The sequence below is a fragment of the Manis pentadactyla genome, chromosome 14, assembly GCF_030020395.1.
Source record: "Manis pentadactyla isolate mManPen7 chromosome 14, mManPen7.hap1, whole genome shotgun sequence".
Classification (NCBI taxonomy): domain Eukaryota; kingdom Metazoa; phylum Chordata; class Mammalia; order Pholidota; family Manidae; genus Manis; species Manis pentadactyla.
The window spans coordinates 21,241,669-21,256,988 of NC_080032.1; the positions used below are offsets into that span (position 1 = coordinate 21,241,669).

Genomic DNA, 15,320 nt, shown 5'->3' on the forward strand with positions numbered 1-15,320 from the left:
ATTATCACCATGTAAACATTCACCCCGAAGTGCAGGCTGGTCAGCATGGTTCCTTGCCCCGAGACCCCAACCCCCTGAAGCTTGGCTTGTCTCATGTGAGCTTGCACTGGCTTTGCGGAACAGGGCAGCGTGTGAGGAGGATCAGGCCTCGGGGCCTTTTTCCTCTCCCTGTAGGCACATGGTCATATTCAGGCTATGGCAGTGACAGACGGTAATACAGGAAAAGCAAAAATCCAATGTCTGGGCTGGCCCACTCTGCAAACCTCATGTAAGCATAATGCTCTCCTGGGCTTGCAGCCACACCACTGGGCTGATGATTTCTTTACCCAGCTTTACCAGTGAAGCATCTTTTGTTAAAGTCTTACTATTTCCACGGTGGGTCATCAGGCCAGTCCCTCTCTTTTCCCATTGCTGCCCTTGTCCTGTTGTCACACCAAGTGGACTCCCTGGAGGGATGTCCTCCAGCCCCTCCTGCAGGTGCACCAGACTGCCTGGAGCATCAGGGAGTTGCATTTCCTCTTGCCCCAGCAGCTGAGTGGGCAGGCTTTCCAGCGGTTTCTCTGTGGCAAGACTTGTCTTAGACTTATTTTGATCAGATGCTGTCAGTCATGAGCTTTCCTCTGGGCCCTTCCTCTAGGGGTGTCCCCACCTCCCGGAGCCGTGCTGGTGTTACATTCTCTGCCCCTGGAGTTCCCACTGGCCATGGCCTTCGCAGAGCAGCTGCTGTCCTGGAAGTCAGAGGATGGCGACGGGAAATCCGAAGATGAGCCTGACACCATCCCAACATCTGTCCTCCTGCAAGTGGTGGAGCTGCTGGGTGAGGCGCGCCTTCCCTGGGGACCAGGGCTGCAGGGGTGCCATCTCAGCACCTAAGGAAGGAGGTTGCCAGAGAGTTGGCGGTGGCCCCGGGTGGCCCAGGTGCAACAGCCTCCCGGCAGGCTGCTCTCATTTGAAGTGGGCATGGGGAATTGATTGTGAGGTATAGCCTAGACTTCTGAATCCACAGTTTGCAGGGTATTTCCATCACTTTGAGAGGAGGCCAGTAAAACAAGATTTTGTCATGCTTTATTTTAAAACCCAAATTCATGTTGTTATTATAACTTTGGAGGTGAAAGGTGGAAGTAAATGATGTTACAAAATCGAACATTATGACATCGTTGTTCCTGAAAGGTCAAAGAGGCTGCATTTTGGCAAAACTCGTGGAACAGCAAACTTAAAGAGTTGTGCATTTGACCATATGTAAATTTACCTCAGAATATTCTAAATAAATAAATACTGTACTTTATGAGTGATATTTCTGCATTAAGTATTTAAAAGTGAAACATACTGATGTCTGCAACTTACTGAAATACTAAAAACTAAGATGAGTTTATGGATGAATAGAGGGATAAACAGATGTGTAAGAAAGCAAATATGTCAAAATATTATTGGTAGAACTTAGGTGGTAGGCATACAGGACTTTACTATATAAGCAATTCATCTTTTCTATATTTTTGAATTTTTTCATAATGTTAGAGGGGAAAAAAGGTTGCAAATTCAGACACCCTCAGGGGCCAAATGACTTCACTTCGCCAGGCAGCCACTGAACCCTGCCACTCATTGCTATATACGAAGGTAGCCCCAGGCCTGCCAAGTATTTTTTTTTCCAAGAAAAGCCGGAAATCTAGATATTGATGTGAATTTCCCAATTTTTGGATGTTGGCAACTAAGTTAAATTCGTTAAAGCACACTGGTGAGGGGTGAGGGGTTGGAGGAGGTGAGCAGGGAACCAGCATGAGAATGAGGTGTCTGTGGCCAGCCTCGGCTCATGGGCCACCATTTGCAATTTTGGTGGAAAAGAGTTTTCTCCAAGGCTGACCTCTTACATAAATGGCATATGGCAGAGAAAGGAAAGTGTAGGAGGTAACTCAATCATCTGAGGGCCTGGCCTAGGCCCCATGGCACTTGTCCTCTGTGATTGGTACCATGAGCACCCATTCCCATATGATCATGAGCTTATTTTCAAGTACAATCATCAAATGGCATCACCCTGAGAGAGCAGGCAGCTTAGTCCCCTCCTTTGTAGGTGCTGGGCTGAATCAGAGGTTCTCAGTAAGTCAGCCAGACCCAGCCCACGGGGCTCCCTGCCCACAACATGACTGTGAATATAAGATACATACATGGATGAAGAGGTCCTGGGTACAAATGTGTGGTCCATCTCATCTAGACATTATTTCCCAAACTTCAGTCTTTCTCATGCCACCTTTATGTGATCTTTACCAGGTCTCAGAATCATGCCTGTCAGCATGTATTTGTCTTTATGACAGTCAACAACTTTATCCCTTTTTCAAACTTAAATTGAATTTTAAAAGAAATTTTATGTTGCTACTTTAAGCAGAAAATAAGTTATCCCTTGCCATAACTAGGAGATAACTATAAAACAACACATAAATAGTTACTGTTATGAAATTCTGCCTAAATACTGCTCCCTGTCAAAGGCTCTGGGTCTGTGGCCCACTCTCTGAAGGCTATACCAGCCCCACAGTAAGACTTGTTGACAAAATCAGGACTAAAAGGTAGTTCAAAAGGAATGATGTTCAGTGTGTGCTTCTGGGCTCCCTGGTAAAATTGGATTGTATGCCCCTGATAGTAAGCATCCCATGGTTCTGGGAACATTGTTCTAGTGACTCATCACCAGCTTGCTTGGTAAGGTGAGTTTCTGGGTGAATAGAAGGGTAGACAGATGTGTAAGAAAGCAAATGAGATGCTTCTAAGAAAGAAAATAGATTTTGGTCTAAGCCAGCTGCATGCTATCCTGTGGCACAGCGGTTGAGGCTTTCCCGTGACTGGTGGCTGTGTGACATTGGGCAAGTCCCCTCAGCTCTTTGAGCCTCTGTTTCTTCATCTGTGCAGTGGGGATGAATAGCAAGCATAGTGCCTGTTTCACAAGGTTGCCATGAGGGCTGAATTCATTAAAGTGCTTCTTGGAACAGTGCCTGGCTCGTAACAGGCGCTGTGTAAGTGCTCGCTGCTGTTACTGTGTTCTGTCTACCACAGGAAACTTCCTCTGGACCACAGACATGGCAGCCTGCGTGAAGGAACTCGTGTTCCACCTCCTGGCGGAGCTCTTGCGCACAGTGCATGCCCTGGAGCAGAGGAAGTGCCCCGCTGGCCTGTCCTCGTCCATCGCCCTCCAGCTGAACCCCTGCCTGGCCATGCTGATGGCCCTGCAGTCGGAGCTCCATAAGCTCTATGACGAGGAGACCCAGAGCTGGGTCTCGGGCAGCACCTGCGGAGGCTCTGGGGTGGTGGCAGCCACCGACCAGGGCAGGTTCTCCACATATTTTCATGCCCTCATGGAAGGTTGCCTGGCAGTGGCCGAAGTGACCCTGCCTACCAACATGAGTGTCACAGCCAGCGGGGTGACCTCAACGACTGCCCCGAACCTCAGTGACTCGTCGTCCTCCTCATCGTCCTCCCCAGGACAGACACCACAGAGCCCCAGCCTCCTGTCCAAGAGGAAGAAAGTCAAGATGAAGCGGGAGAAGGCGTCCTCCTCTGGGAAGCGCCAGTCCTCCCGCTCCATGGACTCAGACTGCGCCGTGCTCAGCATCGGGGGCAGCAAGCCCGAGGACATGCTGTGGTTCCATCGAGCCCTTACCTTGCTCATCATCGTCCGGCACCTCACCAGGAAGGACCCCCAGGGGCTGGGCGTGACAAGTGACGCCATTGCCGATGCCTGCCAGGCCCTGGTGGGCCCCACTGCCCACAGCCGCTTGCTGGTAATCTCTGGCATCCCCACCCACCTGGACGAGGGCATCGTTCGAGGTGCTATCCGCAAGGCCTGCAGCGCCCACGGCGGGGTCTTCAAAGACGAGATCTACATTCCCCTGCAGGAGCAAGACCCCAAGAAGCCAAAAGACAAGGCCGAGGGCGGGGAAGGGAAAGCTGGGCCAGAGAAGACACTCACCTTCCCCGGCACAGACAGCGTGGAGGTCAGCACGTCCAGCAGCCTGACTCCTGCCATGAGCATCGGTGCGTCCGCTTCCACCAGCCAGGCCTCCATTTGCAGCTCCCAGGGCGTCTCACGGACGGTCAGCGACTTCTCTGCAGATCCGCTGCCCCCGGGCCTTGAGCTGCCCATCGCCCCTGGCTTGTTGGAGCCCCATGCAGTGTCCAGTCAGGAGAGCCTGGACATTTCCCTGTGCAGCACCGGCAGTCTGGGCAGCCTGGGAAGCCTGGGGGAGCCACTGGACAATGCAGAGACAGCCTCGGTGTCAGACGTGGGCTCCATGTACACGGTCACATCCCTGGACAACCAGCCCCTCACAGCGCGCCCCATCAAAGGTTTCGCAGTTGTGGAGGTAATGGCGCTTGGGCCTTGGTACCCACTAAAACTGGGAGTAATTTGAATCCCCTGAGCCTCTTTAAACTTTCCCTTGTTATATCCAAGGGATTGACTAATAGGTGACATTGGGGCATTTAGGGGCTCCCTGGGGCAGCTCTCGGAAGCAGCAGTGACTTACCACATGGGTTATCTCTGACGGAGGTCACGTCTCTTAAGAGCAATAGCAGAGCTGATGTCATGGAGTAAATGCAGTTTGCGGCAGAGGATGGGAGGCCCAGGGGCTTGAGGGGCTGGCCTTTCCTGATGCACTCAGGCCCCTGGGATATGTTTGAGCCGCCTTGGCTTGTTCCAGATGTTGCCATTGGCAGGAGGGCCCTTCACTGAGCAGCGTGAGAACAGACTCTTACCATTCTGTGCCAGGTGATTCTGAGCACTTTGACCAGCCACATTTCCACTTCAAGATCCTATCTATGTCTTTGGTCTTCTTGTTTAAAAATCCTGCATCCTGTGTCTTCCTGCACCTTGTGTAACAGGAGTCGGGCCAGGAATGAACACCGTCCTCCCCGTCGTTGGGTATAGGTAGGAAGAAGCCAGGAGGGAGTGGGCTTTGCTCTGCTCTTTCCCAGTGAGCTCCAAAGGGAGAGCTCACCAATCCAGTGGTTGGTTTCCTACCCAGAGTCATGTCTCTTAATCCGTCTGCCTTCTCCCTGTGACTTCCTCGGAGCTGAGCATGGACTTTAGCCTCCTGGGCATCGGGGTAAAGGCACGGGGTTTAGTGACAGAGATTTCCAGTTGAGTTGTTCCCCGACAAGTTACTGCCAGGAGCATGTGTGCGAGACTTTCCCAGGAAGGCCAGCTCACCACGTTGGGCAGCACTCATAACACTTGAGACCAGTGCAGGGGCCCAGGGACAGGTGGGAAGGAATAAGGGTCATTCCTGTAGAATGGCTGTTACTCTCTACTACTCCTGACCCTTTTCTTTGTTCACACAGATAAGATCCCGAGCCAAAATCGAGAAAATTCGAGCAAGTTTATTTAATAATAATGACTTGATTGGTTTGTCGAGTTTGGATGGTGAAGACGAATTGATGGAAATGTCAACAGAGGAGATTCTCACTGTATCTGTAGTAAATCAGAGTTTGTTTGATACTCAGGGGAGCCCAGGGTTAGAAGATTATTTCAATGATAAGTCAATTAAAGGTAGGTTATGGATTCGTTTTTCATTAGTAAAGGTTTTTTTGAGCAGTTTTAAATCTGCAGAGAAACTTGAGCAAAAAGTCATCTCCCAACTCCATGTCTACTTTCCCCTATTCTTAACATCTTCCCTTAAAGAGGATGCCAGCAGGGAGTTCCAAGGGTAGCAGATTTAAGAAATGGCTCAGGGGGTATTGGGGAGCTGGGACAAAGAGGGTTCCTGCTTGGCTAATGGAAGCAGCGTCATGTGCATCTCCAAGCTGTAGAGAGAACACTCCTATCCTCTCCCAGTGGCCAGGGCTCTGGGGGTCAGAGAGAGCCCCCAGGAGCAGCTGTGCCCCAGCCTGCGCCAGGCTCCAACACGGGCTTCGTTCAAGTCATATTTTTCTTTCCGTCCCTTGTTCAAGTTCAAGTGTATTTATTTTGTTCTGTCCTATGGAGCTAGAAATATAACAAGTACATTTCCTGTAATCATTTGGTCATAGGTTGGGGACGGCGAGTGCCTCACCCTTTAACCTATTCCTAGGGAGGAAAGAGCTCCAGCTGCTTTTCCACAAAGCGCACTTTGTCATTTGGGGGCTCCCAGGGTGGACCCTGGCCCACTGCCCCACTGAGCTGCTCTAGCAGAGGCCACAGCAATTTTTCTTTTCTCTTTTTATAATTGCAGTTGTTTGTGTTGTCACCTTTATTTTGTACGGGTCTTTCTCAGAAGTTTCAATCCATGTCCCTCTTTCTGAATCATTAACATTGTTTGAAATTTCATCACAGAGTTGTTGAGCTTGTTGCTTTTGTTTTCCAAGTACAAAAATGTGATGTTGAGTATGGATTTTATTGTTGTTTCAAATTTGTATCCCCCAGTCATGAACTTTCCGAGTGTTCCCTCAGGGCTGGGACCAGGGGGAGGTGCGGCCTCGGGTACAAAATAAAATGAGGCTCAAAAAACCTTAGTGATCTAAAGAAATATTTTAGTGCAGTATTTATAAAAGCCAAAATTAATGCATAATACCCATGATGAACAAAATACTAAAATTTTAAATAAAGACAGGATCAGTACCACTGAGTTTTCTTTTTGCCTCAGGCTTTAACATGGCTGGCAGAGTACTGGTAGTATTTTGTTTCTTGTTTTTTGGTATGAATTTCAGTTTTTTAAAGTACTGCATTAAAATATGTATCTTGATCCCTGAATTTTTTGGGAATCTTGGTGCCTATGGGGACTGCCTCGCTCTCCTCTCCCTCATCTTGGCCCTGTTCCTTTCTTAGTGTGATTTTGGTCCCCTCATTTCTCAGGGGCCCATGTGCAGAAGACTAGCATAAGATCTGTGGGAAAACAGAGGTGTTTTTCTGCCACAATTAATGCTTTACCAATTCATTCTTTGCATCTGAATTTAGTTCTAGTTACTGATTCTGTAATAGTCAAGCCTTCCATATAAGGTGCTGGGTCTTTTGGTAGTGTGTTTGCCACATTACTGCCACACACATTTTGCTTGAGATTGTGGTTCTGCTAAGTTGGCACTTGGGGCTGGGCCACCTCTTCCACACACATGTCCTCCACCTCAGCCCAGATGCTTGTGAGGCCTTTGTGCTCTGGTCCCCACAGTTGGGCCAGACCTGTGCTGTGTCAGACCCCCAGAGAAAAAGCATGGGGAGGATGGGGCAGAAGGAGAAGGGAATGGTGAGTGGGTCAGTACACTCTTGAGTCCAGGCCCCTGGCCACGTGGGAAGCATGTAGACAGGTTCCTGATTGGCCCACAGGAAGGATGAGCACACCTCCTGGAGCTCTTGTTTGGGGACAAAAAACAAAGTGCTTTTTCTTGTGCTCGCAGATACCTTTCCTGTATCTGAGAAAACTTTCTTTTCCCACCAGCTCACTGTTCCACTTTTGAAACATGTTCTCCAATAATATAATCACTTGTTTGACAACTTGCACTTTGCACTAAAAATACTTGCAGGCTCCACACCCTTTTGTTTGGGACCATCCTTCACAAAGGTGTTAAGGTAGGTTAGAGGGGACTGTGGCTTAGACCCAGTGGAAGTTTATTTCTTGCCTGTAAGAATTCAGGGTAAGCGCTGAGGGCTGCCTCCCAGGAGCTTGTCACATCCATGCAGCCAGTGAAGGGGACGAGTGCAGAATAGATGAGACTGGCCCAGGAGCAGCTCACGTGCCACGTCACAGGGCCACACCTGCAGCAGAGAAAGCTGTACCTGAAGTGTGTGCCCAGAAAGGACACCCCGAGTCTCATTGTTATTGCCCCTCAGTGTCTGTTACCCACTTTCAAAAATAAACTTTATGAAAAATAAACAAAATTCCGGAGGGCTTATCCTGACACTGCATGTTCAAGGCAGAATTGTTTGTCCTCCCTGCACCTGTGCCAGGTGAGAAGCTGGTGCCCGGGGCCAGAGAGGTGCTGACGGAGATATTTAAGAGCTGTGCCCATTCGGAGCAGATGCTGAGCCTGACACCCGCAAAGCCCATCAAAGTGTCTGACATTTATCTCAGCAAAGAGCAGATCAACTCCCAGACACCAGGCAACCTCCTCCACCTCTTCTTCACCAATGTCCGGCCTCCCAAAAAGGTGCTGGAGGACCAGCTCACCCAGGTAGCAGCCCTGGCCCTACCGTGCTGGGCCTCAGGTACACCACACGGTGAGCCTGAGGACCCCCTCCCTCTTTGCTGCCCCACAGATCCTGAGAAAATACGGTGTGCCAAAGCCCAAGTTTGACAAGAGCAAGTACAGCAAAGCTGGGAAGGAGCAGCACCCTGTCAAGGTGGTGAGCACCAAGCGGCCCATCACCAAGCCGCCCACCAAGGACAAGGCCGCACTCAACAGCGTCAGGTGGGCATCCGAGATGCTCGGGAGATGGGCCAGGCGGGGGCCCGGGGGCCCTCCTAGGAGGCTTCCTGGGAGGTTGTCAGCACATCTGGGGGGCTGACCTCCCGGCTCTTCCCTGCTCTGCTGCCACGGTCCTTTCAGCCCTTGACATCATCAGCTGAAAGAGAATATTTCATTTTATCCACACACATAGTAAAATTTGGACCATGCAGGCTGGAAAGCTGACCAGTCTGAGTTAATGAAACATCTAAAATGTACAGAATTAGTAAAGAATTATCTTAACCACACATATAATGCATAATTACTGTAGAAAGACTATAAAATGCACATATGCATAGTGAAAAAATCTACCCTATCCATAGCAACTACTTATAATATTTAAGTGCATAGCCTCTTATTCATGCATATATATTATGTTCTTAACATTGAAATCATTAAAATAGTACAAAGTTCAAAAGCATGTGCAGTGGAAAGCCACTCCTCTCTCCCCTGCATCCTCAAGCCTCCCGGTCCCCCTCCCTGGGACGGCAGCTGTGGCCTCCCTGAGCTCTTCGGCCAAATGCCAGGAACTGGGCAGATGTCTGGACCTTGCTGTTTCTATTTACTACTTATCTTGGAGAGGATTCCACATCAGCACAAAAAGAACTCCCCCTTTTCCTTTTTAAAAAAATCAATACATAATATCCCATATGTAGATATGCAGACATATTTAATAGAATTTTCTTTAGATAAAGGCTCTCAGATACTCATAGTTGAAACTCCTGACAGCAGAGCTACCTAGCAGAAGTCTCTAGAGGAATTGTTAAAATGGTCAGAAAAATAAGGTGTCTTTTTATTAATTGATTATACATAAGTGGTGCTTTCCATCACCACTGTCCAGTAGAACTCCCTGTGGTGATGAAAATCTGTGCTTTCCTCTGTCTGTGCTCTTCAGGACAGTCGCCACTGGCCACATGTGGCACCTGAGCACTTGAAATGTGGCAAGTGCAGCCAAGAGACTAAACTTGTAATTTTATTTTAAGTCAAACTTAAGTAGCTACTTCTGACTGGCACCTACTTTTTTGGACAATGCAGCTCTAAAGTATGTAGAAAGGATGTTTGAAAAGTATGTCTTTGAGATTTTAAAGCAGTTTAAAGCATCAGTTTGTTCTCATACTTTGCTCAGTAAACTTTCCTCAGAGGAAAGCTCACGTTGAACGCAGCCGTCTGAACCATATGAACCGTGCTGGGGGCTGTAGGAACTAAGACCTGTGTGAGGCCCCGCATTTCCTCCGTCAGGAGGAAGTGTGACGCCAATGCTTTGGTCTGCGACAGGACTGCCTTAAGTGAGAAGAAGCCGACTGTGAAGCCCAAGTCACCGGAAAAGAGCAAGCCAGACGAAAAGGACCCGGAAAAGTCACCCACCAAAAAACAAGAAGGTCAGTGACCGACTGGGCCTGTTGCAGGTTGGGGGGGCTCTTCCATCCCAGAGACGGAGGCCCCCTGGGAACCAGCCAGGGCTCTGCCCGACTGGCTGAGCATGCGGGGATCTAGTGGGGGCGGGGCAGCATTGCCAGAGCTGCTGGGAGGGCATGCCTGGCCAGCGCAGTCGGTTATGCCCCAGGGTGCCATCTTTGACCATGAACTTGTGGAGGTGGAAATGGCGGCTCCAGAAATAACGGGCAAACAAGGTGGAGGATGGATGGTTATGAATGGAAGTAACGATCTGGAAATCTGCTTTGGAAAAACCAAAGGCATTTCTTTGGACATTAATTAGAACCTTAGCCTTCTAAAGGCGCCAGAAGAAAGCTATTCTAGCGTCATGAAAATCACTCCGTTGGAAAGGTCTCTGAGCTCCTTAGAAAGGGACTTTGGGAAAGCACAGCACCTCCTGGTGGCCGGCCGTGGGTGCAGCAGCTCAGCAGGTCAGGGGTTTGGGGACGCGTGCGCAGGGGAGGAGCCAGCCAGTTGCCTAGACGGGTTAGGTGGATGGGCCCAGAAAGAGCACTCGAGAGGTCCCCGCTGTGCGCTATTCTCACCAAATTTCTGACCCTGTGAACACCCTTCCATCAGTTCCTGAGGAAAAGTATCTGACCTTGGAAGGATTTCACAAGTTTGTCGTTGACCGAGCGAAGCAAGACATCCGTAGTGTCTGGAGGGCGATTTTATCCTGTGGTTATGATCTTCACTTTGAGAGGTAAAAGGTTGTCCCAACTCAGTTGATACCTTGAATGAAAATTGTTTTCGGCCACAAGATGCATCCCCTTCCTGGGGAGCCATTCCGTCTACCCGGTTTTCAGTGCCTGCTCAGTTATTTTCTCATTTTTCATTTTTCATAATTGTTTTCACTTTAATTGTATCTTTAAGTATATTTTTTAAGTTGAAATATAGTTGATACACAGTATTATATTGGTTTCAAGTCTACAACACAGTGGTTCAGCAGTTACACACATTATTAAATGCCCAACCCCAGTAGTGCAGTTACTCTCTGTCAACGTAGGACAGTGTTACAGAACCACTGGCTGCATTCCCCATGCTGCACTGCCGTCCCTGCAACCAGCTTATATTATGAATGACAATTGTTGTGCCCCTTTCCCCCTTCACTGTCCCCAGCCACCCACTGCAGCCCCTCCCCCGTGGTAACCACCAGTCACTTCTTGGTGTCTACCATTTTTCATAATTGTTAAAGGGGGCTTTCTAACCTATTTGAAACCAACAGAAGTCTGTTTTCTCACAGTTCTGGAGGCTGTAAGGTGTCCACAGGGTTGGTTTCTCCTGAGGCCTCACGGTCACCTTCATGCTGTGTCCTCTCATGGTCATTCCTCTGTGCACACATCCCTGGTGTCTCTCCCTTTTCCTATAAGGACACAAGTTTCATCAGATTAGGGCCCCACCCTTATGACCTCATTCATCCTTGATTTCCTCTGTCAGGTCCATCTAATAGGTTAGGCTTCAGCATATGAAGGCAAGAGGGTATACGGTTCAGTCCCTAACTGGGATTTCTTACTCCAAAGGACCTTTTTTCCAGAGAGTCGTACTTTCTCTGAGCCTCTGTGGCCCTCTTGCTTCCTCCCAGGCAGGAGCAGAGCTGGGATCACAAGTCTCCGGGGCCAAACAAATCTGTCTTCCCATTTCTAGCTGTAAGTGAACCCCAAGTAGGCAAACCGTTTGCAAACCCAGAGACCTCCCTGCCCTCTCCCTCTTGCCGCTGCCCACACAGGCCTGCCCACCCTCACCAACAGCAAGGTGTACTGGGCGTCACACAAAGGCTGGCTCCCAGACACATGCTTCTTAAAAAATCTATTTGTAGACTTGACAATTTGTTTACTGCTTGGCACCAGCGTTTGGTACCTTCACTGAAGGCTCAGAATGGAGCCCTGTGTGGGCCTTGGCATCAGGGTGGCAGGAATAAGTCTTCTGACTTGCTTTAGGAAGTAGTTCACCAAGTGACTTTGGGCGTTTTGTTGAAAAGCAGAGTCACCCATTTGGACTAGGAGCCACTTTCTAAATGGGAAGGGAACACAGTGGATGGCAAACTCAGTCCAAAGTGACACATTTGTAAGAGTTGGAACAGCTTGTTCATGTGTGTTACAGGCCACGGTGGTGCCCTGGCACATCCTTCCCTCCTCAGCACGACTAATCTAAGGGCAACCGAAGGCATCTGCAGGGATCAGCCAGCCTGGAGGGGTGCCCCTTCTCAAGGAGGCTGGGTCTCTCTGTGAGGCCTCCTTGGGTGGAAGAGAGGCAGCCTGCAATGCAGAGAGGCCTGACACCATGCCCTACCCTGCCCCAAAACAGGCCCTCCTGCAGGATGCACCCTGTGTGGCATGTGGCCCGTGGCCCACATGAGGGGCCCTGAGCTCTGGAACTGGAGGTGCTGGCCCACCCGCAGTCTCCTGCCTGCCTATTTTGGGTTAATAGCTTAGAGTTTGTGGAGTGAGGACATGCACTCTTAATAAAAACCTCATGCAGTATATACAAACATGACAGACATGTCCTGTGATGATGTGCTCATGGCAGTCGTAATGTTTCAGGAAACATCTCTCCCAACATTTCTGGGGAGGGCAAATCTTTTTCATGCTGTAGAAGTGGGATCAGACAAGACATACTGTTCTGCACTTTGCTTTTTTTCATTTTTCCACATCATTTGATGTTATTCCACTGGACTGTTTTAATGGCTGCCTCGTGGTCCATTATCAGGATGCAGTGTGATTTGTTCCACCCTAGTGATGGGCATTTGGGTCATGTCTGACGTTGCCACCATAAAACTGTCCTGCAGTGACACCCTCACAAACACACCATTGCTGTTCAAACAGCTCCCAGGTGAGCCATGGGATGGGATCACTGGGTAAAGGGAAATAGCTTCAGTAATGCCAAAAGCCAGTATTTTTGTGCCCTAAGAACGTACTGGGCACCAAGCTGTGTGCTTTGCGGCTGTCCTCGCCAAGAGTTCTCATGACAGGGTGTGAGCATGCTACTGCTAACTCCATTTTACAGGTGAAGAACTTGAGGCTCAGAAAGTAGGCATCTTTGTGGGTAGCCTAGATTTCACCCCGAGGACTCCAGAGCCCCGTCCTTAGCACACACCCCGCTGCCCAGGTACAAGAGGGAGGTCCGTGAGGGTGCGTGCTGCCAAACTCTCCAGAAAGGCCGTGCTGTGTTCCCACCCTGCAGCCTCTCAGCCCCCTTCTTCTGAAAGGGGCTCTTCCATCCCAGGGAGTGGCCCCTCTGTCGTCAGTACTTGAGCACTAAGAAGTGACGTGGGCAAAGCGCTCTGACACACGTCCCCCAGGAGCTGGGGCATGGCCCTGGAGGAATGTGGCAGCAGCCTGGCGGCTGCACCCCACCTACCTTCTCCCCACCAGGTGTGCCTGCATCGACGTGAGACATGCACACAAGGCGTCCAGGAAATGGACCCTGGAGATGGACGTGGCGCTCGTGCAGCACATCAACCGGCTGTGCCGCCATCTTGCCATCACGCCCGCGCGGCTCCATCCCCACGAGGTGTATCTGGACCCAGCAGACACTGCCGACCCCAGAGTGGCCTGTCTCTTGAGTATGTGGCCCCTGGGTGTGCCTTTCAGGGGCTTGTCCCTATGCCACCCTGTGGGGGCATCTGACAGGAGTACAGCACCTGGGAGGCCACAACCCCACCATCACACCCAGGCTGCCCTGCCTAGAGGCCATCAGGGGTGCCAGGCTGGTGTCAGGAGGGAGAGAGGTTTGGAGCAGTCTGGGGGCGTGCATTAGAGTAGAGACATTAGCCTTAGTTGAGAAACATGTTTTTATTAAAAACTGGCAATGCACCAAAAAAATCACACACACAGAGTGTGTCCTCCATAAATCCACCCCTGGAAAGTGACCCCCTATCACGACACAATGGCAAATGGCCCCAGGCTTTTTTCTGTGCCCGTCCCTGTGTGTCCCTCAGGCTGCAGCTCAGCCTGCTGTCCCTCACTCAGCCACACAGCCAGAGCCTTGCTTCCAGATGCTGTGAAGGTAAACGTGGGCCAGAGATGGCCCCGACGTCAGTCTCTCCCTCTGGATAGGATGAACGCATAAAAGTGGCCAGTGTCACCATCTCCTGGTTTTGATTTATGGTGTCACATTGGGGAAGCTCAGTGAAAGGTACACAGGACTTTGCACTATTTTTGCAGCTTCCTATAAGGACTTCAGAATGAAAGGCTAAAAATAATAGAGTATGCAGCCCAAGGATAGGCTGAGCGGCCCTTGGGCTTGAAGAACCAGGGCCTCTTGCCTTGCCGGCCCAGGGTCACCTTCTGCTTCTGCAAGGACAGGCTCTGGCAGATGGGGGCACACTCCCCAGCAAACAGCATCCCTGGGTCCCAGGGGTAAAGTCCCCTGCGGGAACCTCCACTTGAACTGTTCCCCCCTCCCAGTGGCCCTCATAGTGAGTGGGCCCACTAGGCCTTTGTTCACCACTGGACTCTCAGCCTTACTCAGCTGAGACCCCAGACCAACCCCCTGACCCCCTAACCCCCATACCCTACAGATGTGCCCATTGAGAGCCTGCGCCTGCGCTTCGCCCTGCTGCAGTCTCTGAACACCACGCTGGAGACCTTCTTCCTGCCCCTGGTGGAGCTGCGCCAGACGCCCATGTACACCCACAGCATTGCGGCCCTGCTGAAGGAGGCCAAAGGTCAGCGCCTGGGCCCACTGGGACCGCCAGGCAGTCCCCAGCCATGGCCTGGTCTCCAGGCGACTGCCTAGGGTGACACCCCTACAGCCAGCCTTACACGTAACTTGCAAGTCTCCTATGGAGTGGCAGGTCCACCCAAGGGCAATGAATTTAATTATGCTTGGAAAAAAAACAGATCTATTCTGAAAAGATTAAACTTACTAAAAAAGTTTTCAGATTATTTAGAAACATAGTTAAAGCTCTGACTCACTCTCTGTGCCCCACATTTCTACATCCCAGAGATCACCATTATTAATCTGTCCTTCTAGGCTTTTGTATTCGCATACCATAGACACACATATGCAATTTTCTGTCTTTTTTTAAATCAAGAAGGGGTATTATGTTACACATTCTGTTCTGCAGAATTTAATCTGTTTCTGTTTAACATTCTGCTTCAGAGATCTCTGTGCAGCACACACAAAACCACCTTTCCTTACAGGCCACAGTGTAGGCGCCCATGGTTCATTTATAGCCTTTTCCCTATTCATAGACCCTCAGGTGGTTTTTATGTTTTGTTATTTCAGAAAATGCTACAGCAAACTGCCTTGTTCTTCCTCTGGGTCTGTATTCCTGCAAGTTAGGTGGCCCCTAGGCATGACAGTCCAAGAGTTTATGCATTAATATCAGGGTAGATGCTGACAAATGGTCCTCCAGAAAGTCAGGACCCCTTCATGCCGCCACCAGCATGGTGTGTGAGTGTCCCACCCTGGGACCTGAAGGATGTCCCAGAAGAGACTGGACAGACCTGGGGGGATGGCATGGCCTCTGCTGGGCCTCAGGGCATCTGGGA

The 15,320-nt window shown here is 50.1% G+C and overlaps 1 protein-coding gene across 5 annotated transcripts in view; it reads left to right on the forward strand.

Moving 5' to 3' along the window:
* HECTD4 (HECT domain E3 ubiquitin protein ligase 4) overlaps positions 1-15,320 on the forward strand; it is a 177,916-nt gene that overhangs the window by 152,972 nt on the left and 9,624 nt on the right. For all 5 annotated transcript variants that reach the window (XM_036929526.2, XM_036929522.2, XM_036929524.2 and 2 more), the window contains exons 60-68: positions 638-817; positions 3,037-4,343; positions 5,320-5,527; positions 7,895-8,118; positions 8,204-8,355; positions 9,667-9,770; positions 10,405-10,528; positions 13,197-13,387; positions 14,345-14,491. In XM_036929526.2, coding sequence (XP_036785421.2) covers positions 638-817; positions 3,037-4,343; positions 5,320-5,527; positions 7,895-8,118; positions 8,204-8,355; positions 9,667-9,770; positions 10,405-10,528; positions 13,197-13,387; positions 14,345-14,491 — 2,637 coding nt within the window. The remainder of the gene's footprint in view (positions 1-637; positions 818-3,036; positions 4,344-5,319; positions 5,528-7,894; positions 8,119-8,203; positions 8,356-9,666; positions 9,771-10,404; positions 10,529-13,196; positions 13,388-14,344; positions 14,492-15,320) is intronic.